Source organism: Typopeltis vanoorti, chromosome 11, assembly GCF_054136105.1.
Source record: "Typopeltis vanoorti isolate ZY-2024b chromosome 11, IOZ_Tvanoo_1.0, whole genome shotgun sequence".
NCBI lineage: Eukaryota > Metazoa > Arthropoda > Arachnida > Uropygi > Thelyphonidae > Typopeltis > Typopeltis vanoorti.
Genome location: NC_143559.1, coordinates 29,286,932 through 29,301,837, shown reverse-complemented (window position 1 = coordinate 29,301,837; position 14,906 = coordinate 29,286,932). Strand labels below are relative to the sequence as shown.

Here is a 14,906-nt window from a genome sequence, read left to right as displayed (position 1 = left end):
CGCAAATTTCTATCATATCACATTATGGCTTTCATCTATTACATCAATCTCACAACCGGAGACCCACTTCAAATCCTTGCATTCCTGACGCTTTTTTCACACTTTCCCATCATTATCGAACCAAATTCCAGCTGCTCTTGGAAAAGCATACATCTTGCAGATGTTACACTAAACGAACTCCCTTCGGTGAAATTTATTCAACAAAGACAGTGATGATTTGGACGCCATTGCCTTTCTTCTCATTGGTGCTATGCTACATATGTATCTTATCAAAATACTAATTTAACACCAATTAAAACAAACTTTTTATGCTAAACAGATTAACTCCACAATAAATTTTAATTCTAGCACAATTATTAACTGATAACACTATTTTTTTAGCACTTTAATAGTGCTAAATAGTGTTAATCACTATTTCGCAGCTCTTCAAACATAGTCCTACCATCAATGTGTCCCCTAATGTATATCATACATGCTGTCTCGGGTAGTTATCCCTTAATAACTGCATAAAATCTAATTCCTTCCTCCCATGTGTCCTCTCCTCCTTCTAATCAATCTTACCATATTTTTAGAGGGACCTGTGGCATAGTATAATTATTAAAAACAACACAAACAGATAGGAATAGAATACAAGTAACAAATATTCGGTGGATCACCTATTAAAATACAATGTTGTCACGAGCTAGGAAATGAAAGAAATTAATAAATAATTAATATTTAAGATAATTAGTTTTTTAATGATTACATAAAATAAAAGTCTCACAGATCTATATTTATTTTATGTAATCATTAAAAAACTAATTATCGTAAATATTAATTATTTATTAATTTCTTTCATTTCCTAGCTTGCGACAACGTTGTATTTTAATAATTAGTTTTTTAATGTAATATAATAGAACATAATGTAATAGAATACAAGTAACGAATATTCGGTGATCCACCGAATATTTGTTACTTGTATTCTATTCCTATCTGTTTGTAACACTGAAGATGTACTATTATTTTTAGTACGAAATATCTACCTTATTTATTAATTAAAGTTATTACTGTGGACGTGTTGTTTTTAATAACAATGTTACCATAGTTGAAATCCCCCCCCCCCATAATAATTACTCTCCTTCCACTCATTGCATCTATGTAAATGTGAATTTAAATGTTTATGTATTATTATTATTATTATTTAATTATTTATTGTTTAAATTCTATACCCAATCTTTAAATTTAGGTGTATATATCACTTGAAAAAGAAAGGTGAGTTAGCTGGTCTCATATGGATGAAATGTTTTTTTTTTTTTTTTTTTTTCCTGAAAACTCAAATATTTTATCCTGAGAAACAGGCAAACTACCTAGCAGAACAGATGCAGTTTGTACTGCTATACTATACAGATAGGATCCATTGCCCTGTCAGAAAATTAATTAGGTTACCAAGAAGCCAATTTATTATCCATCACAGATCATTTTACATTTAGATTTACATGCAAAAAGATGGGTTGGGATGGGATGATATATGTATTTCACATATGATCTGCACTAAGTTTTCTGATTATTGCTTTAATATTTTTCAATGTTTATATATTATGTTATAAAATTACTTTCTTATTAAATAATAATGTTTTTTTCCCTTTTTTTTAACTGTAGATTTTTTGGAATACAGGATGCCAGATGGTGGCTCTCAATTTTCAAAGCTCAGATTTGTCAATGCAACTAAATCAGGGGAAGTTTGAGTATAATGGTGGATGTGGGTAATGAATATATTTCAGATGTAAATGCTACTTGGAAGAATTTTTAATCCACTGCACATTGTATTTTGTAAAAGAATATAGCCTATTTATATAATGAAATCTGATAACAGTTATGCTTTGAATTTAAAATACATATTACTTGAATTTTTTTTTTTTTTTTGGGGTGCTTAAGGGTCAAAGCTGTATAACTGAGAGGAGACCTCCACATAGCCTTTAAAGGAATACGGAGAACCGACCAGGACTTCTGACCTAATGTCCAATCCTCACCTTCTCGTGGTGCACCCTGTTGGGTATCTACTTGGATACTGAACGAACGAGGATGGGCTGGCAATTTTGGATTTAGCCAACCAAATTGTATTCTTATTGGTTAAACCAAAATAAAAAAATGATTGTACAACATGACAAAATTTCATGCCGGCTGGGGCGTCACCCAGTTAACAGGGCCCCCGTTGTTTTTGCCAGGGAACAAGGGCGAACAGTGAAAAGTCAGCTACTGGAACAAATCTGAAAACAAACCCCAACTCAACATAACCAGAGTTAAAGATTGGTACTATCAATGTAAGAAGCCTGAATGGCAAAGAAATGGAGCTAGCTGAGGAATTAGATAAGTACCAGATCGACATAATAGGGGTGACTGAAACAAAAAAGACCAAAACTGGTGAGATCTTTCTGAGCAATAAATACAAAATGTTATATTCAGGCAATGACAATCAAGGAAAAGAAGGAGTAGCCATAGTATTCAACACAAAATACGAGGCTAATCTTTTTGAATGGCAGTCAGTCTCAAGTAGAGTAATTTGGGCAAATATGAGAATGGGGAACTGAACAATGAGACTTATTTGTGCCTGTGGTCCTACAGAAGGTTCTACTAAGATAGAAGTTGAGAAATTTTTTGAGGCTTTAGAAAAAGCAACTGGCACAATGAAAAAGGAAAAGTTGATCCTTGTTGGGGATCTAAATAGCAGAGTAGGAAATGATTGTGAGACATACAAAAATATTTTGGGAAAATTTGGAGAAAAGAGCTAATAATAATGGCAAATACCTGCTGGATTTCTGCTCAGGACATGGACTGGTTATTACTAACACCATGTTCCAACATAAAAATGTGCACAAATTCACATGGAGAGATGAGGCAAGGAATAAGAAAGTCTCATTGACTATGTTATTGTTAATAGTGATGTTTTCTTCCTGGTGCAGGACACCAGAGTGTACAGAGGATTCGAAATTGGAAGTGATCACTATTTAATCTTGAGCAGGATAAAATTGAATTTCATATTGAAAAGAATAACGTGTAAGAAAGTTTTAAAGTGAATAAAAGTTGAGCAGCTCTCAGATGTGAACTGCAGACTGAAATACACAAAGCTTATTGAAGAAAAAATGAAAGAGTTTGAGAACAGGAATCAAACCTTGGAGATTCAGTGGCAAACTGTGAAGAAAACATTGATTGATTCTTCCAGAGAGGCATGTGGTGAGGTTGTCTGCAAGGATAAAAAAATCAGAACTCCCTGGTGGACACAGGAAGTTAAAGAGGCAGTGAAGGAAAAGAAGAAAGCATATCAAAAGTTCCTGGCAAAGAAGTCAGCTTGTGCTCTTAGAGAATATAGAGACAAATGCAAGAATGCTAAACACTGTGTAAAACTAGCTAAGCAAAAGTCATGGGAGGACTTTGGCAAGAATATAGAAAATAAATATCAAGGTGACAGCAAAATATTCTGGAGGTTGTTGAAGAAGCTTAGGAATGGAGGAAAGAGTGCTGTAAAAGGAGTTAGAGATGATAATGGTGACATGAAAACAGGAGAAAAAGATATTCTTGAAGTATGGAGTAATTACTTTGAAAAACTGCTAAATGAATCAAGCAGTGATCACAGCACAGTGGTAAAAAACACTGACCAGGCATGCAGTCAGGAATACATATCCATACTTGAAGTAGAAAAAGCCATCAAAGGCTTGAAATGTGGAAAGGCAGCAGGAGTAGATGATATTCGACCAGAAATGCTGAAGTATGGTGGTATAAGAGTCTTACAGTGGCTGCACTGCATAGTTCAGAAAGCATGGACAGAGGGACGAATTCCCGATGATTGGAGTAGAGCTCTCATAGTACCCATATATAAAAACTGAATGTGAGAATTACAGAGGTATTTCCCTACTGAGTGTTCCTGGCAAGATCTATGCAAGTATACTTGAGAAACGATTGAAAAGAATTGTGGAAGAAAAGCTTGGTGAAGAAGAACAAGCTGGATGCAGGCCAAACAGAGGCTGTCAGGATCAGATCTTCACTTTACGACAAATAGTCGAGAAAGCATGGGAATATAACAAAGATCTGTATTTAAGTTTTGTCGATTTGGAAAAGGCATATGACAAAGGTGCCAAGAGAGAAGCTATTCAATATTCTGCAGTTATATGGTGTGAATGGGGCATTATATCAAGCAATACTTAGTTTTTATTTGAGTTGTAAGTCAGCAGTTAGAATTGAAGGAAGTACAGGGAGATGGTTTAATGTTAAATCTGGTGAGAGACAAGGATGTACATTATCCCCTCTGTTATTCATTATCTATATGGATCACATTATGAAGGAAAGTGGTATTAAACATGATATCGAAATTGGAGATGTTAATGTCAGCTCTTTGCTTTATGCGGATGATGTTATACTTCTAAATAAATCCGCTACAAGTCTGCAAGATTCTCTGACTAAATTGAATAGCTGTTGTAATAGATATGGTATGAAAGTCAGCAATAAAAAGACAAAGACAATGAAAATAGGCAGAATCATTGAAAATGTTAACTGTGTTGTGAATGGAGAACCTGTGGAACAAGTGAAACATTTCAGCTACTTAGGCACGATTTTTACTGAAGATGGTAAATTAAATATAGAAATAGACAACAGAATCAGCAAAGCTGGTATGGTGGGAAGTCAATTGAATAAATTTATTTGGAATAACAGAGAAATTAGTCGGAACACTAAATTAGCTGTATACAAGACAGTGTTCAAACCAGTTTTAACTTATGGATCTGAGAGCTGGATCAGAAGTAAAACACTTGACCAAAGACTAGAGACTGCAGATATGAGAGTCTTGAGAAAGATTATGGGCGTGAACAGATGGCATCAATGGCAATATCATATTAAAAATGAGGATATTAGGAAAGAACTTGACATTGTCAGCATCCAGGACTGCGTTAGTAGAGCTAATCTCAGGTGGTATGGTCACTTGAACAGAGTGGGCGAGGAAAGATTAGCAAAACAAGTGTTCTCTGCCAGGTTTGCAGCAAAACGACCCAGAGGAAGACCAAGATATAGGTGGATTGATATGGTACAAAGTGCCTTAGACGATAGAAATATAAGATATGATAATGTTGGAGTCTTGACAAGTAAAAGACTGATTTGGAGGAAAATTGTAGATAGGAAGTTAGTAATGATGTAATTTTTTTCATGTAGTACTATCATATCCTGTACACCCTTGAGGGTACATGGCAGGAATTATGATGATGATGATTACTTGAATTTTTGCATTTTATTTCTATTTATTTTTTTTATTCTTAGCAAGTAAAACACATTCCATGTGAGCCTTTTCCCAAGCAGTATTCTTAAATTATATGCATATTAATACTTCAAGTTTGTATCATTTCTTCTACTTTTACCTGTCAAAATCCTGATAGAGACCTGTAAGGAAGTACAGAATATTATGAGAATATTCTGAGATTAAGTTTAGATTATGTAGCCTTTATATCAATCCTTTTCCTCCAAATATGTTATTTCTTAAGACTTTTCAGTATTATCAGATCTTATATTTGAGTCAATTTACATAGATCTTAGTCTTCCCCTGTCTTTTTCCAACAATGATCAGATCTTATATTTGAGTCAATTTACATAGATCTTAGTCTTCCCCTGTCTTTTTCCAACAATGATCAGATCTTATATTTGAGTCAATTTACATAGATCTTAGTCTTCCCCTGTCTTTTTCCAACAATGATCACATCAGGCAACAATCCTGTTAAGTTGTCATTTCCCATTCTCTTTAAATTACTATGCTATTTTAGTCCTGCACATTTTTCATTTTTTCTTTTTTTTTTTTCCTGCAGTTACATCAACAAATACCAATCTTTTTTTTTTATTATTATTAATTCCTTTTAACTGACTATACCTTGGACAACTCCATTCATACATTATTGAATGATAACAATGAGTTACTCCTTACCATATATATTTTTAATACTAGGGTGGTCTGAAAAGTTCTCAGCCTAATAATGAAAAAACGAATTTATAATTTTAAAATTATTTTTATTTTTCAACATAACCTCCCTTATTCCAGCACCATTATCCCATTCCTGTAGTGGTTCTCAGTAAGATCTGCAATCACCTCTTGATTCGAAGAAAAACGCTGACCAGTGAGGATGAGTTTTAGTTTTGGGAAGAGATAGAAGTCAGAGGGAGCCAAATCTGGGGAATAGAGTGGATGTTCCAACAATTCATAGTGCAGATCCCTTAATTTTCCCATTGCCAAAACACCTTTGTGGGCAGGTGTGCATCGTCCTGATGAAAGATGATTTTTTTCTTCTGCAAATTGGGTCTTCTTTTCTTACAAGTTTTTTCGTCTAGTCTGGTTAAAAGATTGGAATAATATTCCCTAGTTATTGTTTTACTCTTTTCAAGATAATTAATAAACAAAATGCCTTTAGCATCCCAAAACACTGATGCCATGACCTTTCCAGCTGATGGAACTGACTTTGTCTTCTTTCAACACAGGCTTTTTTCCACTGTTTTGACTGCCGTTTGGATTCTGATGTGTAATGGTGAATCCAAGTTTCATCCATAGTAATAAATTGATGCACAATATCAGTTTTATTCTTGTTAAAACGCTCCAAGCACTGTTCAGAGATTTTCATGTTTGTGCGTTTTTGATCTGCTTTGAGCCAGCTCGGCAGCCATCTTGTGCAAAGCTTTTTCATTTGCAGTTCTTCATGCAAAATATATCCTACCAGTTCTTTTGAAATGCCTATAATCTCAGCAATTTCACACACTTTTACTTGCCGGTCATCCAATACCATATCACGCACTTGATGAATGATTTCTGGTATTGTTACACTTTTCAGACATCCTTCATGTAAATCATCTTCAAGGCTGGTACAGTCCTGTTTAAACTCAGCAGCCCAATTCTTAATTGTCGAAAACGAAGGTGAAGAGTGCCCATAAACTTTTATGAACTTCAAATAAATTTCTTTTGGCATTAAACCTTCTTTTACAAAGAATTTTATAACTGCACAATACTCAATTTTATCCATTTCAAGAGATACAGACAACACTTTTGCTTCAGACAGCTGTATAAAACAAACTACTTGATAGAATGACTTGCAATTTCACATGGATGCTTTTGTCAATTTACCAACTTAGAAAAAAAAATCTTGCCGATAGTGTTCCCATCTATGGTCAGGGCTGAAAACATTTCACACCACCCTCGTATGATTTAATCAATAATGGCACTGCTCACTGCCCTGATTTTCCTTAAAACTTCGTATCTATAGTTCTAATAGATGATCAAATGCTTTATTTCTAACTCAGCTCTGTATACTATTATGTTGAAAGTTTATTTTTCGCTTGGTTAGACTGTAATAAATTTAGTTTAATCCTTTATCCAAGTGTGAGCAAATAAAGTTTGCACCTGAAAATATCTTCAGGACTGAGGTAAGGTAGTACAACACTGGGAAACTCGCAGAAAAGGTGGATCAAGCTCTCAACTCCTTGTCTCAGTATCTTCCATAATGCACAGCACATCTCCTGCAAACATGTATACTGCTATGCATTAAGGGAGGGGGGGGGCACAATCCATACTGATTTCGACCTTTATTGAGGTCTCGTCAGTGGGAGACAGGCCCAGAGTGGAGATACTAATGCAGAAGCAATAGGAGAGGTCATCCTTACCTATAGGAATTGCCAAAAAGTGTGCCACCTTATTATTAAATTACTCTGGATTTAGAGAAAAAGGTTGAAAATTTATTTTTCACTTGGGCTCCCACTGATGAGACCTCAATAAAGGTCGAAACCGGTATGAGTAGTGCCCCCCCCTTAATGCATAGCAGTATACATGTCTGCAAGAAGATGTGCTGTGCATTATGGGAGTTAATGAGACAAGGAGTTGAGAGCTTGATCCACCTTTGCTGCGAGTTGCCCGGTGTTGTACTACCTTACCTAAGTCCTGAAGATATTTTCAGGTGCAAACTTTGTTTGCTCACACTTGGATAAAGGATTAAACTAAATTTATTATTGTATACTATTAGTTTAGTGTTTAGTCTGATCTCTCTCTCTCTCGATTGATATGAAGTTATTTGACTGTTTCCCTATTCTAACAGCTCTACTTATTCTATTATCCTTTTCTATTTAAACTTGCCACCTTCACTAAGAACCGTGCCTTAAACAGCCAAACTATTGTACTTGTTCAATAGACTCTCCATTAAGAATTTAGAGTCCTGGAGACTTGTACTGTTATATTTAGAAGTATAACATATAATATGATTTGAGTTGGTAGTGGAAATAGAGACAAATGACTTGATCAGGAACAAGGTGAATGTAAGATTGGATATCAGGAGGTTGTTGAGAAGGATAAAATATAATAGTGTGATAAGAAAGTTAGTTAATATGTTGCCCAGGTATGACACTTAAGAGATGAGGTGGAGAGCAAGAATTACAAATGATATGTTAGAAGAACTATGTAAAGAGAAATGAGTGCAGTTTCTTAATGTGTGAATTGAGTTTGAAGGAAGAATTGAACTGTATAAGAGTGATGGACTGCATTTGAATGGTTTTGGTGTGAGTCGTTTGGAGAGACTGCAGCTGGAGGGAAGAGTAATGAGTGCAAGAGAATGATTATGAGCAAGTAGGAAGCTATGTGAAAGAGCAGGAAAGTAAGGAAGGAGAGATTGAAGTGGTGCTTATGAATGAAGAAATGGGTAGCATGAGTGTAGAGAATGAAAGAATAAGTGTGTTCAAGACAAACAGGAAACAGGGAGATTCAGGATGGACAGGTAAACACTGCATGAGAAAAAGTTAATGCTCAAACAAGATGTGAAGACAGAAAGGAAAAGGTAAGAAGTAGAATGTAGAGAAAACAATTGGATTTGAAGAAGTTCTGAGATGAGTAAGGAGAAAAAGAAATGGCTGAAGGAAAGTATGGGGAAGTCACATACTTTCCTTCACTGATACAAGCAGTATCAGTGAAACCTGTTATAGATCCAGGATTGAGTTGTTATGTTTATATATGAATGCTAGAACTATCAGAAACAAGAAAAATTAAATGGTTGCATTGATTGAGTTCATTCACTCAAATATTGTTGGAATAAGTGAAACATGGTTGAATGAGGATCTCATCCTGACAGGGTATGATATATTTTGCAAAGACAGAGAGAGTTAAAAGGGAGATGCAAGGGAAAAATAGTGGTAGTGATTTTCAGACAGTATGGTGTAAGATAGAGGTGAATAGAATGAAATACTTTCTTGAATGTTGCTATAGACCTGGTAATGACCAGGAAATGTATAAACAAATTAGCCAAGCAAATGAGAAAAGTGTGATCATGATGTGAGATTTTAATTATAGCAGTATAGATTGGGGTGACAAGATAGCAACTGGAAGTAAAGAAAATTAGAAAATGAGTGTCTCAAGTTTTTGAGAGGGATAGCTACCTCAGGCAGCATGTAACAGAGTATACACAAGGATTCAGGGTCTCGGATTTGATCATCTCAGAAGATGTTTTTATAAATGAGTTATCAAATCTCCCTTCAGTTGGTGAGAGTAACCATGAAGTGATTAACTGGGTGGTTACCAACCATGTGAGAACATGTGAGAGAGGGTATATGTGGAAAAATTTTTTTTTAATGCTGAGCCTATGTACGAGACCTGTAATACATTAGATATATGAGTAATAATGAAGGAGGAACTTGTTTACATTTGATTTAAAAGACTGTATATGGTATTCCTTGGGAAATACATCAGGGTGAAGACTGTTCAACAATACAGCAGTAGCAGGGAAGAAGGAGGAAGAAAATAAACTTATTCTGTGGGTTTCAAGGTGCACTGTGAAGGGATGTCGAGCAGCTGCACATGTTCCCATCAGCTTAGTACTAAGTGGGGAAATTATTGATGTTATTTCAGATGAACATTTCCCATGGAAATATTTATAGAACACACATATTACAGAAACCAAATGTCGGTGAAAGTGGGAGGAGGGAGTTGATAAGAGATGGGTCATTAATAAATTTAATTACTCTACTCTCAATTGAGTCAAGCATTTTGAGTGAGGTTTTAGGAGTAGACTTGTGATTTGTATAAGGTTAACAGCTGTTCAGAGATGAAGTAACATCATGAGTGAAAGAGAAATATTAGTTTTTTAGAACCTGAGGATGTAATGGTTGTGATAGAAAAAGAGTTAGGTCCATACAAGGTAGAGATTCAAGAGGATCATTACACTGATTGATGTCAGGGTAATTCCAAAAAGAGAAATCTCATCTTATATGGAAATTTCGTTGTTGTCAAAAGTAATACTGGGAGAAAATGGTTCTTTTTTATGAAAATAAGACAGAACTGAGTTTTATTAGCATCAAAATTGAAGAGGTTGTCCAAACCTCGTCAATTTCCCATTGGAGGATGGCTTGGAGATCAGAATTGAGGGTAGTGGTGGTTGATGTTCTCTAGGTTGAGGTGAGTTGTATAAAGTAAGATTTATCAAATGAAAGGAAGGAGTGCAGTGTGCTTCTTAGCAGCATTCTTCCAAAGATGCCTTCAATCAATTGAAAAATTTCATCAATTGAAATCATGTATGACCTTTCAGAAGTTTGTAAGTGTCAATCATATCACCCCTCTTTCTTCTGTTTGCAAGTGTCTGCAGTTTACAAATTCTCAATCTGTCTTCATAATCAGTATTCCACAATCCTGATATCATTTTTAACACTCTCCTTTGTAGTCTCTCCAATATGTCAGAATCACAACGGAAACCAGGAGAACAGACCTGCTCACAATAGTCCAAGTGAGGTCTTACCAAGGCCTTGTAAAGAGGCAAAATAACATCCTTATCTTTACATGTCATCATTTGTTTCAGTATTGCAATTATCTTTCGATTCATATTTGCAATCTTTGCCAGATGAACCCTGAACTTCAGCTTTCTATCTATTAACACTCCAAGATCCTTAGCCTCATCAGTTTCTTCTAGCATAATCCCACCAATATAATACAACATTGGATCATGCCAAAGTGAATGACTTTACATTTACTGAAATTGAACTGACACCCATTTTCCCATGCCACCAATTCCAGCCTGTTGAAATCATTCTGCAAGTACTGCATATCAGCAGCATTCCTGATTACCCTACCTATCTTTTCATCATCAGCAAATTGCTGTATGTCACTTGTCAAACCCTTCCCAGTATCATTAATATATAGATTGAATAACAGTGGGCCAATCACTGATCCTTGTGGTACACCACCAGTTACCTTAAACCTTGCAGACTCAGATCCTCCGTATACCACTTTTTGATATCTGTCAGTCAGCCATCCTCTTATCCATGCTAAAAGAATGACTGAATGTATAACCCAAACCCATTTTCTCCAATTTATGCAGCAGTCTGCCATGCTGTATTCTGTCAAAAGCCTTAGCAAAATCCAAAAGTATCATGGTGTATCCATTCCCCTTGTCTAGTTCAATGTTAACATTGTTATAGAATGTGAGCAAGTTGCTAAAACATGACCTTCCCTTAGTAAACCCATGTTGTTCATTGCAAAGTAGAGATTTGCTGTCAACCCATTTCTGAATGCTGGCCCTAACCAATTTTTCCAAAGTCTTCACCACCACTCCTGAGATACTAATTGGTCGATAATTGGATACATTGGTCTTTGCAGCACTCTTGTGCAATGGAATTATCATACATTCCTTCCATTCCTGCAGAATCTTTCCTGTTCTGAGACATATTAAACAGCCTGGTCAAAGGAATGGCCAGTTCAGCTGAACACTCTTTTAGCATACGTGCTGATATTCCGTCAGTCCCTATTGCTGAATTCTTATTCAGTTTGTGCAACAGCTCTAATACCTTGGCCTGCGTTTCTTCATCTAGTGAAGCGGTAACAGTGAGCTCAATATTGTGTTTACCAGGTTGATAGCTTTTAACAAAATGGGCACTCATTAACTGAACAACCTCTTCTGCATCCGTAACCCTCACGCCATCTGGATTTAGAAGAGTTATTCTTTCATATTCATTCTTTCTTTTACTTGCAGCATATTGATAGAATTCTTGTGGGTTATCTTTAGCACACAGAGCCAGTTTCTTTTCATAATCAGACTTTGCTTTCCGTACAACAGTTGTGACTATTTGGGAGGCATACATCATCAGACCTTCAGCTCAACGGCCAAGAACGCCTACTTAGCCCGCCAGAGGGCACCATCAGGACTTCTAGGAGAACGATAGCTTCATATCTTCAGTCTCAGTTACTGTATTGTTAGTGCCTGTGTGCAACTGCCTTTTTGTAAGTTCCTTTTGAAAATGGCAATGTGACATTGCCGAAATATCGGAAATATTAATTAAAGTATAATTTAATTTATATTCGGATCTACGTTGTTTCAATTCTCTAAGTAATTTAGAAACACCTAAGATTAGCTCTGCTAACGCATTCCTGGATGCTGACAATGACAAGTTCTTTCCTGATATCCTCATTTTTAATATGATATTGCCATTGATGCCATCTGTTCATGCCTCTAATCTTTCTCAGGACTGTCATATCTGCAGTCTCTAGTCTTTGGTCAAGTGTTTTACTTCTGACTCATTTCTCAGATCCATAATTTAAAACTGGTTTGAACACTGTCTTGTATACAGCTAATTTAGTGTTCCGACTAATTTCTCCTTTATTCCATATGAATTTATTCAGTTGACTTCCCATCATACCAGCTTTGCTGATTCTGTTGTCTATTTCTATATTTAATTTACCATCTTCACTAAAAATCATGCCTAAGTAGCTGAAATATTTTACTTGTTCCACAAGTTCTCCATTCACAACACAGTTGACATTTTCATTGATTCTGCCTATTTTCATTGTCTTTGTCTTTTTAATGCTGACCTTCATACCATATCTATTACAACAGTTATTCAATTTAATCAGAGAATCTTGCAGACTTGTAGCAGATTTATTTAGAAGTATAATATCGTCCGCATAAAGCAAAGAGCTGACACTAACATCTCCAATTTAATATCATGTTTAATACCACTTTCCTTCATAATGTGATCCATATAGATAATGAATAACAGAGGAGATAATGTACATCCTTGTCTGACACCAGATTTAACATTAAACCATCTTCCTTTACTTCAATTCTAACTGCTGACTTACAACTCAAATAGAGACTAAGTATTGCTTTATATAATGCCCCATTGACACCATATAACTGTAGTGTATCGAATAGCTTCTCTCTTGGCACCTTGTCATATGCCTTTTCCAAATCGACCAAACTTAAATACAGATCTTTGTTATATTCTCATGATTTCTCCACTATTTGTGGTAAAGTCATGATCTGATCGTGACAACCTCTATTTGACCTGAATCCAGCTTGTTCTTCACCAAGCTTTTCTTCCACAATTCTTATCAACTATTTCTCAAGTATACTTGCATATATCTTTCCAGGAACACTCAGTAGGGATGTACCTCTGTAATTCTTGCATTTGGTTTTATTTCCCTTTTTATATATGGGTACTATGAGAGCTCTACTCCAATCATAGGTAATTCGTTCCTCTGTCCACGCATTCTGAACTATGCAGTTCAACCACTGTAAGACTTTTATACCACCATACTTAAGCATTTCTGGTTGAATATCATCTACTCCTTCTGTCTTTCCACATTTCTAGCCTTTGATGGATTTTTCTACTTCAAGTATGGATATGTATTCCTGACTGTATGCCTGGTCAGTGTTTTTTTATCACTGTGTTGTCATCACTGCTTGTTTCATTTAGCAAATTTTCAAAGTAATTAATCCATACTTCGAGGATATCTTTTTCTCCCATTTTCATGTCACCTTTATCATCTCTAACTCCTTTTACACCTGTCTTTCTTCCATTCCTAGGCTTCTTTGACATATTTTGCCACCTTCTTGATATTTATTTTCTATATTCTTGCCAAAGTCCTCCCATGACTTTTGTTTAGCTAGTTTTACACACTGTTTAGCTTTCTTACATTTGTCTGTATTCTCTAAGAGCACAAGCTGACTTATTTGCCAGGAACTTTTGATATGCTTTCTTCTTTTCCTTCACTGCCTCTTTAACCTTACTGTGTCCGCCATGGAGTTCTAATTTTTCAATCCTTGCAGACAACTTCACCACATGCCTCTCTAGCTAAATCAATCAGGATTTTCTTCAAGGCTTGCCACTGAATCTCCAAGGTTTGGTTCCTGTTCTCAAACTCTTTCAGTTTTTCTTCAATAATCTTTGTGTATTTTAGTCTACAGTTCATATCTGAGAGCTGCTCAACTTTTATTTGCTTTAAAACTTTCTTACATGTCATTCTTTTTAATATGAAATTCAATTTTATCCTGCTCAAGACTAAATGGTGATCACTTCCAATTTCAAATCCTTTGTGCACTCTGGTGTCCTGCACCAGGAAGAAAACATCACTATTAACAATAACAGTCAATGAGACTTTCTTATTCCTTGCCTCATCTCTCCATGTGAATTTGTGCACATTTTTATGTTGGAACATGGTGTTAGTAATAACCAGTCCATGTCCTGAGCAGAAATCCAGCAGGTATTTGCCATTATTATTAGCTTTGCTTTTTTCTCCAAATTTTCCCAAAACATTTTTGTATGTCTGACAATCACTTCCTACTCTGCTATTTAGATCCCCAACAAGGACCAACTTTTCCTTTTTCATTGTGTCAGTAACTTTCTCTAGAGCCTCAAAAAATTCCTCCACTTCTACCTTAGTAGAACCTTCTGTGGAACCATAGGCACAAATAAGTCTCATTGTCCAGTTCCCCATTCCGATATTTGCCCAAATCACTCTACTTGACACTGCCTGCCATTCAAGAAGATGAACCTCGTATTTTGTGTTGAATACTATGGCTACTCCTTCTTTTCCTTGATTGTCATTGCCTGAATATAACATTTTGTATTTATTGGTCTGAAAGATCTCACCACTTTTTGTCTTT

General features: G+C 35.6%; 1 protein-coding gene across 1 annotated transcript in view; it reads left to right on the top strand.

The window, feature by feature from the left end:
- LOC150101406 (1-phosphatidylinositol 4,5-bisphosphate phosphodiesterase-like) overlaps positions 1 to 14,906 on the top strand; it is a 675,244-nt gene that overhangs the window by 455,546 nt on the left and 204,792 nt on the right. Inside the window, exon 20 of the mRNA XM_090400793.1 lies at positions 1,639 to 1,742. Coding sequence (XP_090256919.1) covers positions 1,639 to 1,742 — 104 coding nt within the window. The remainder of the gene's footprint in view (positions 1 to 1,638; positions 1,743 to 14,906) is intronic.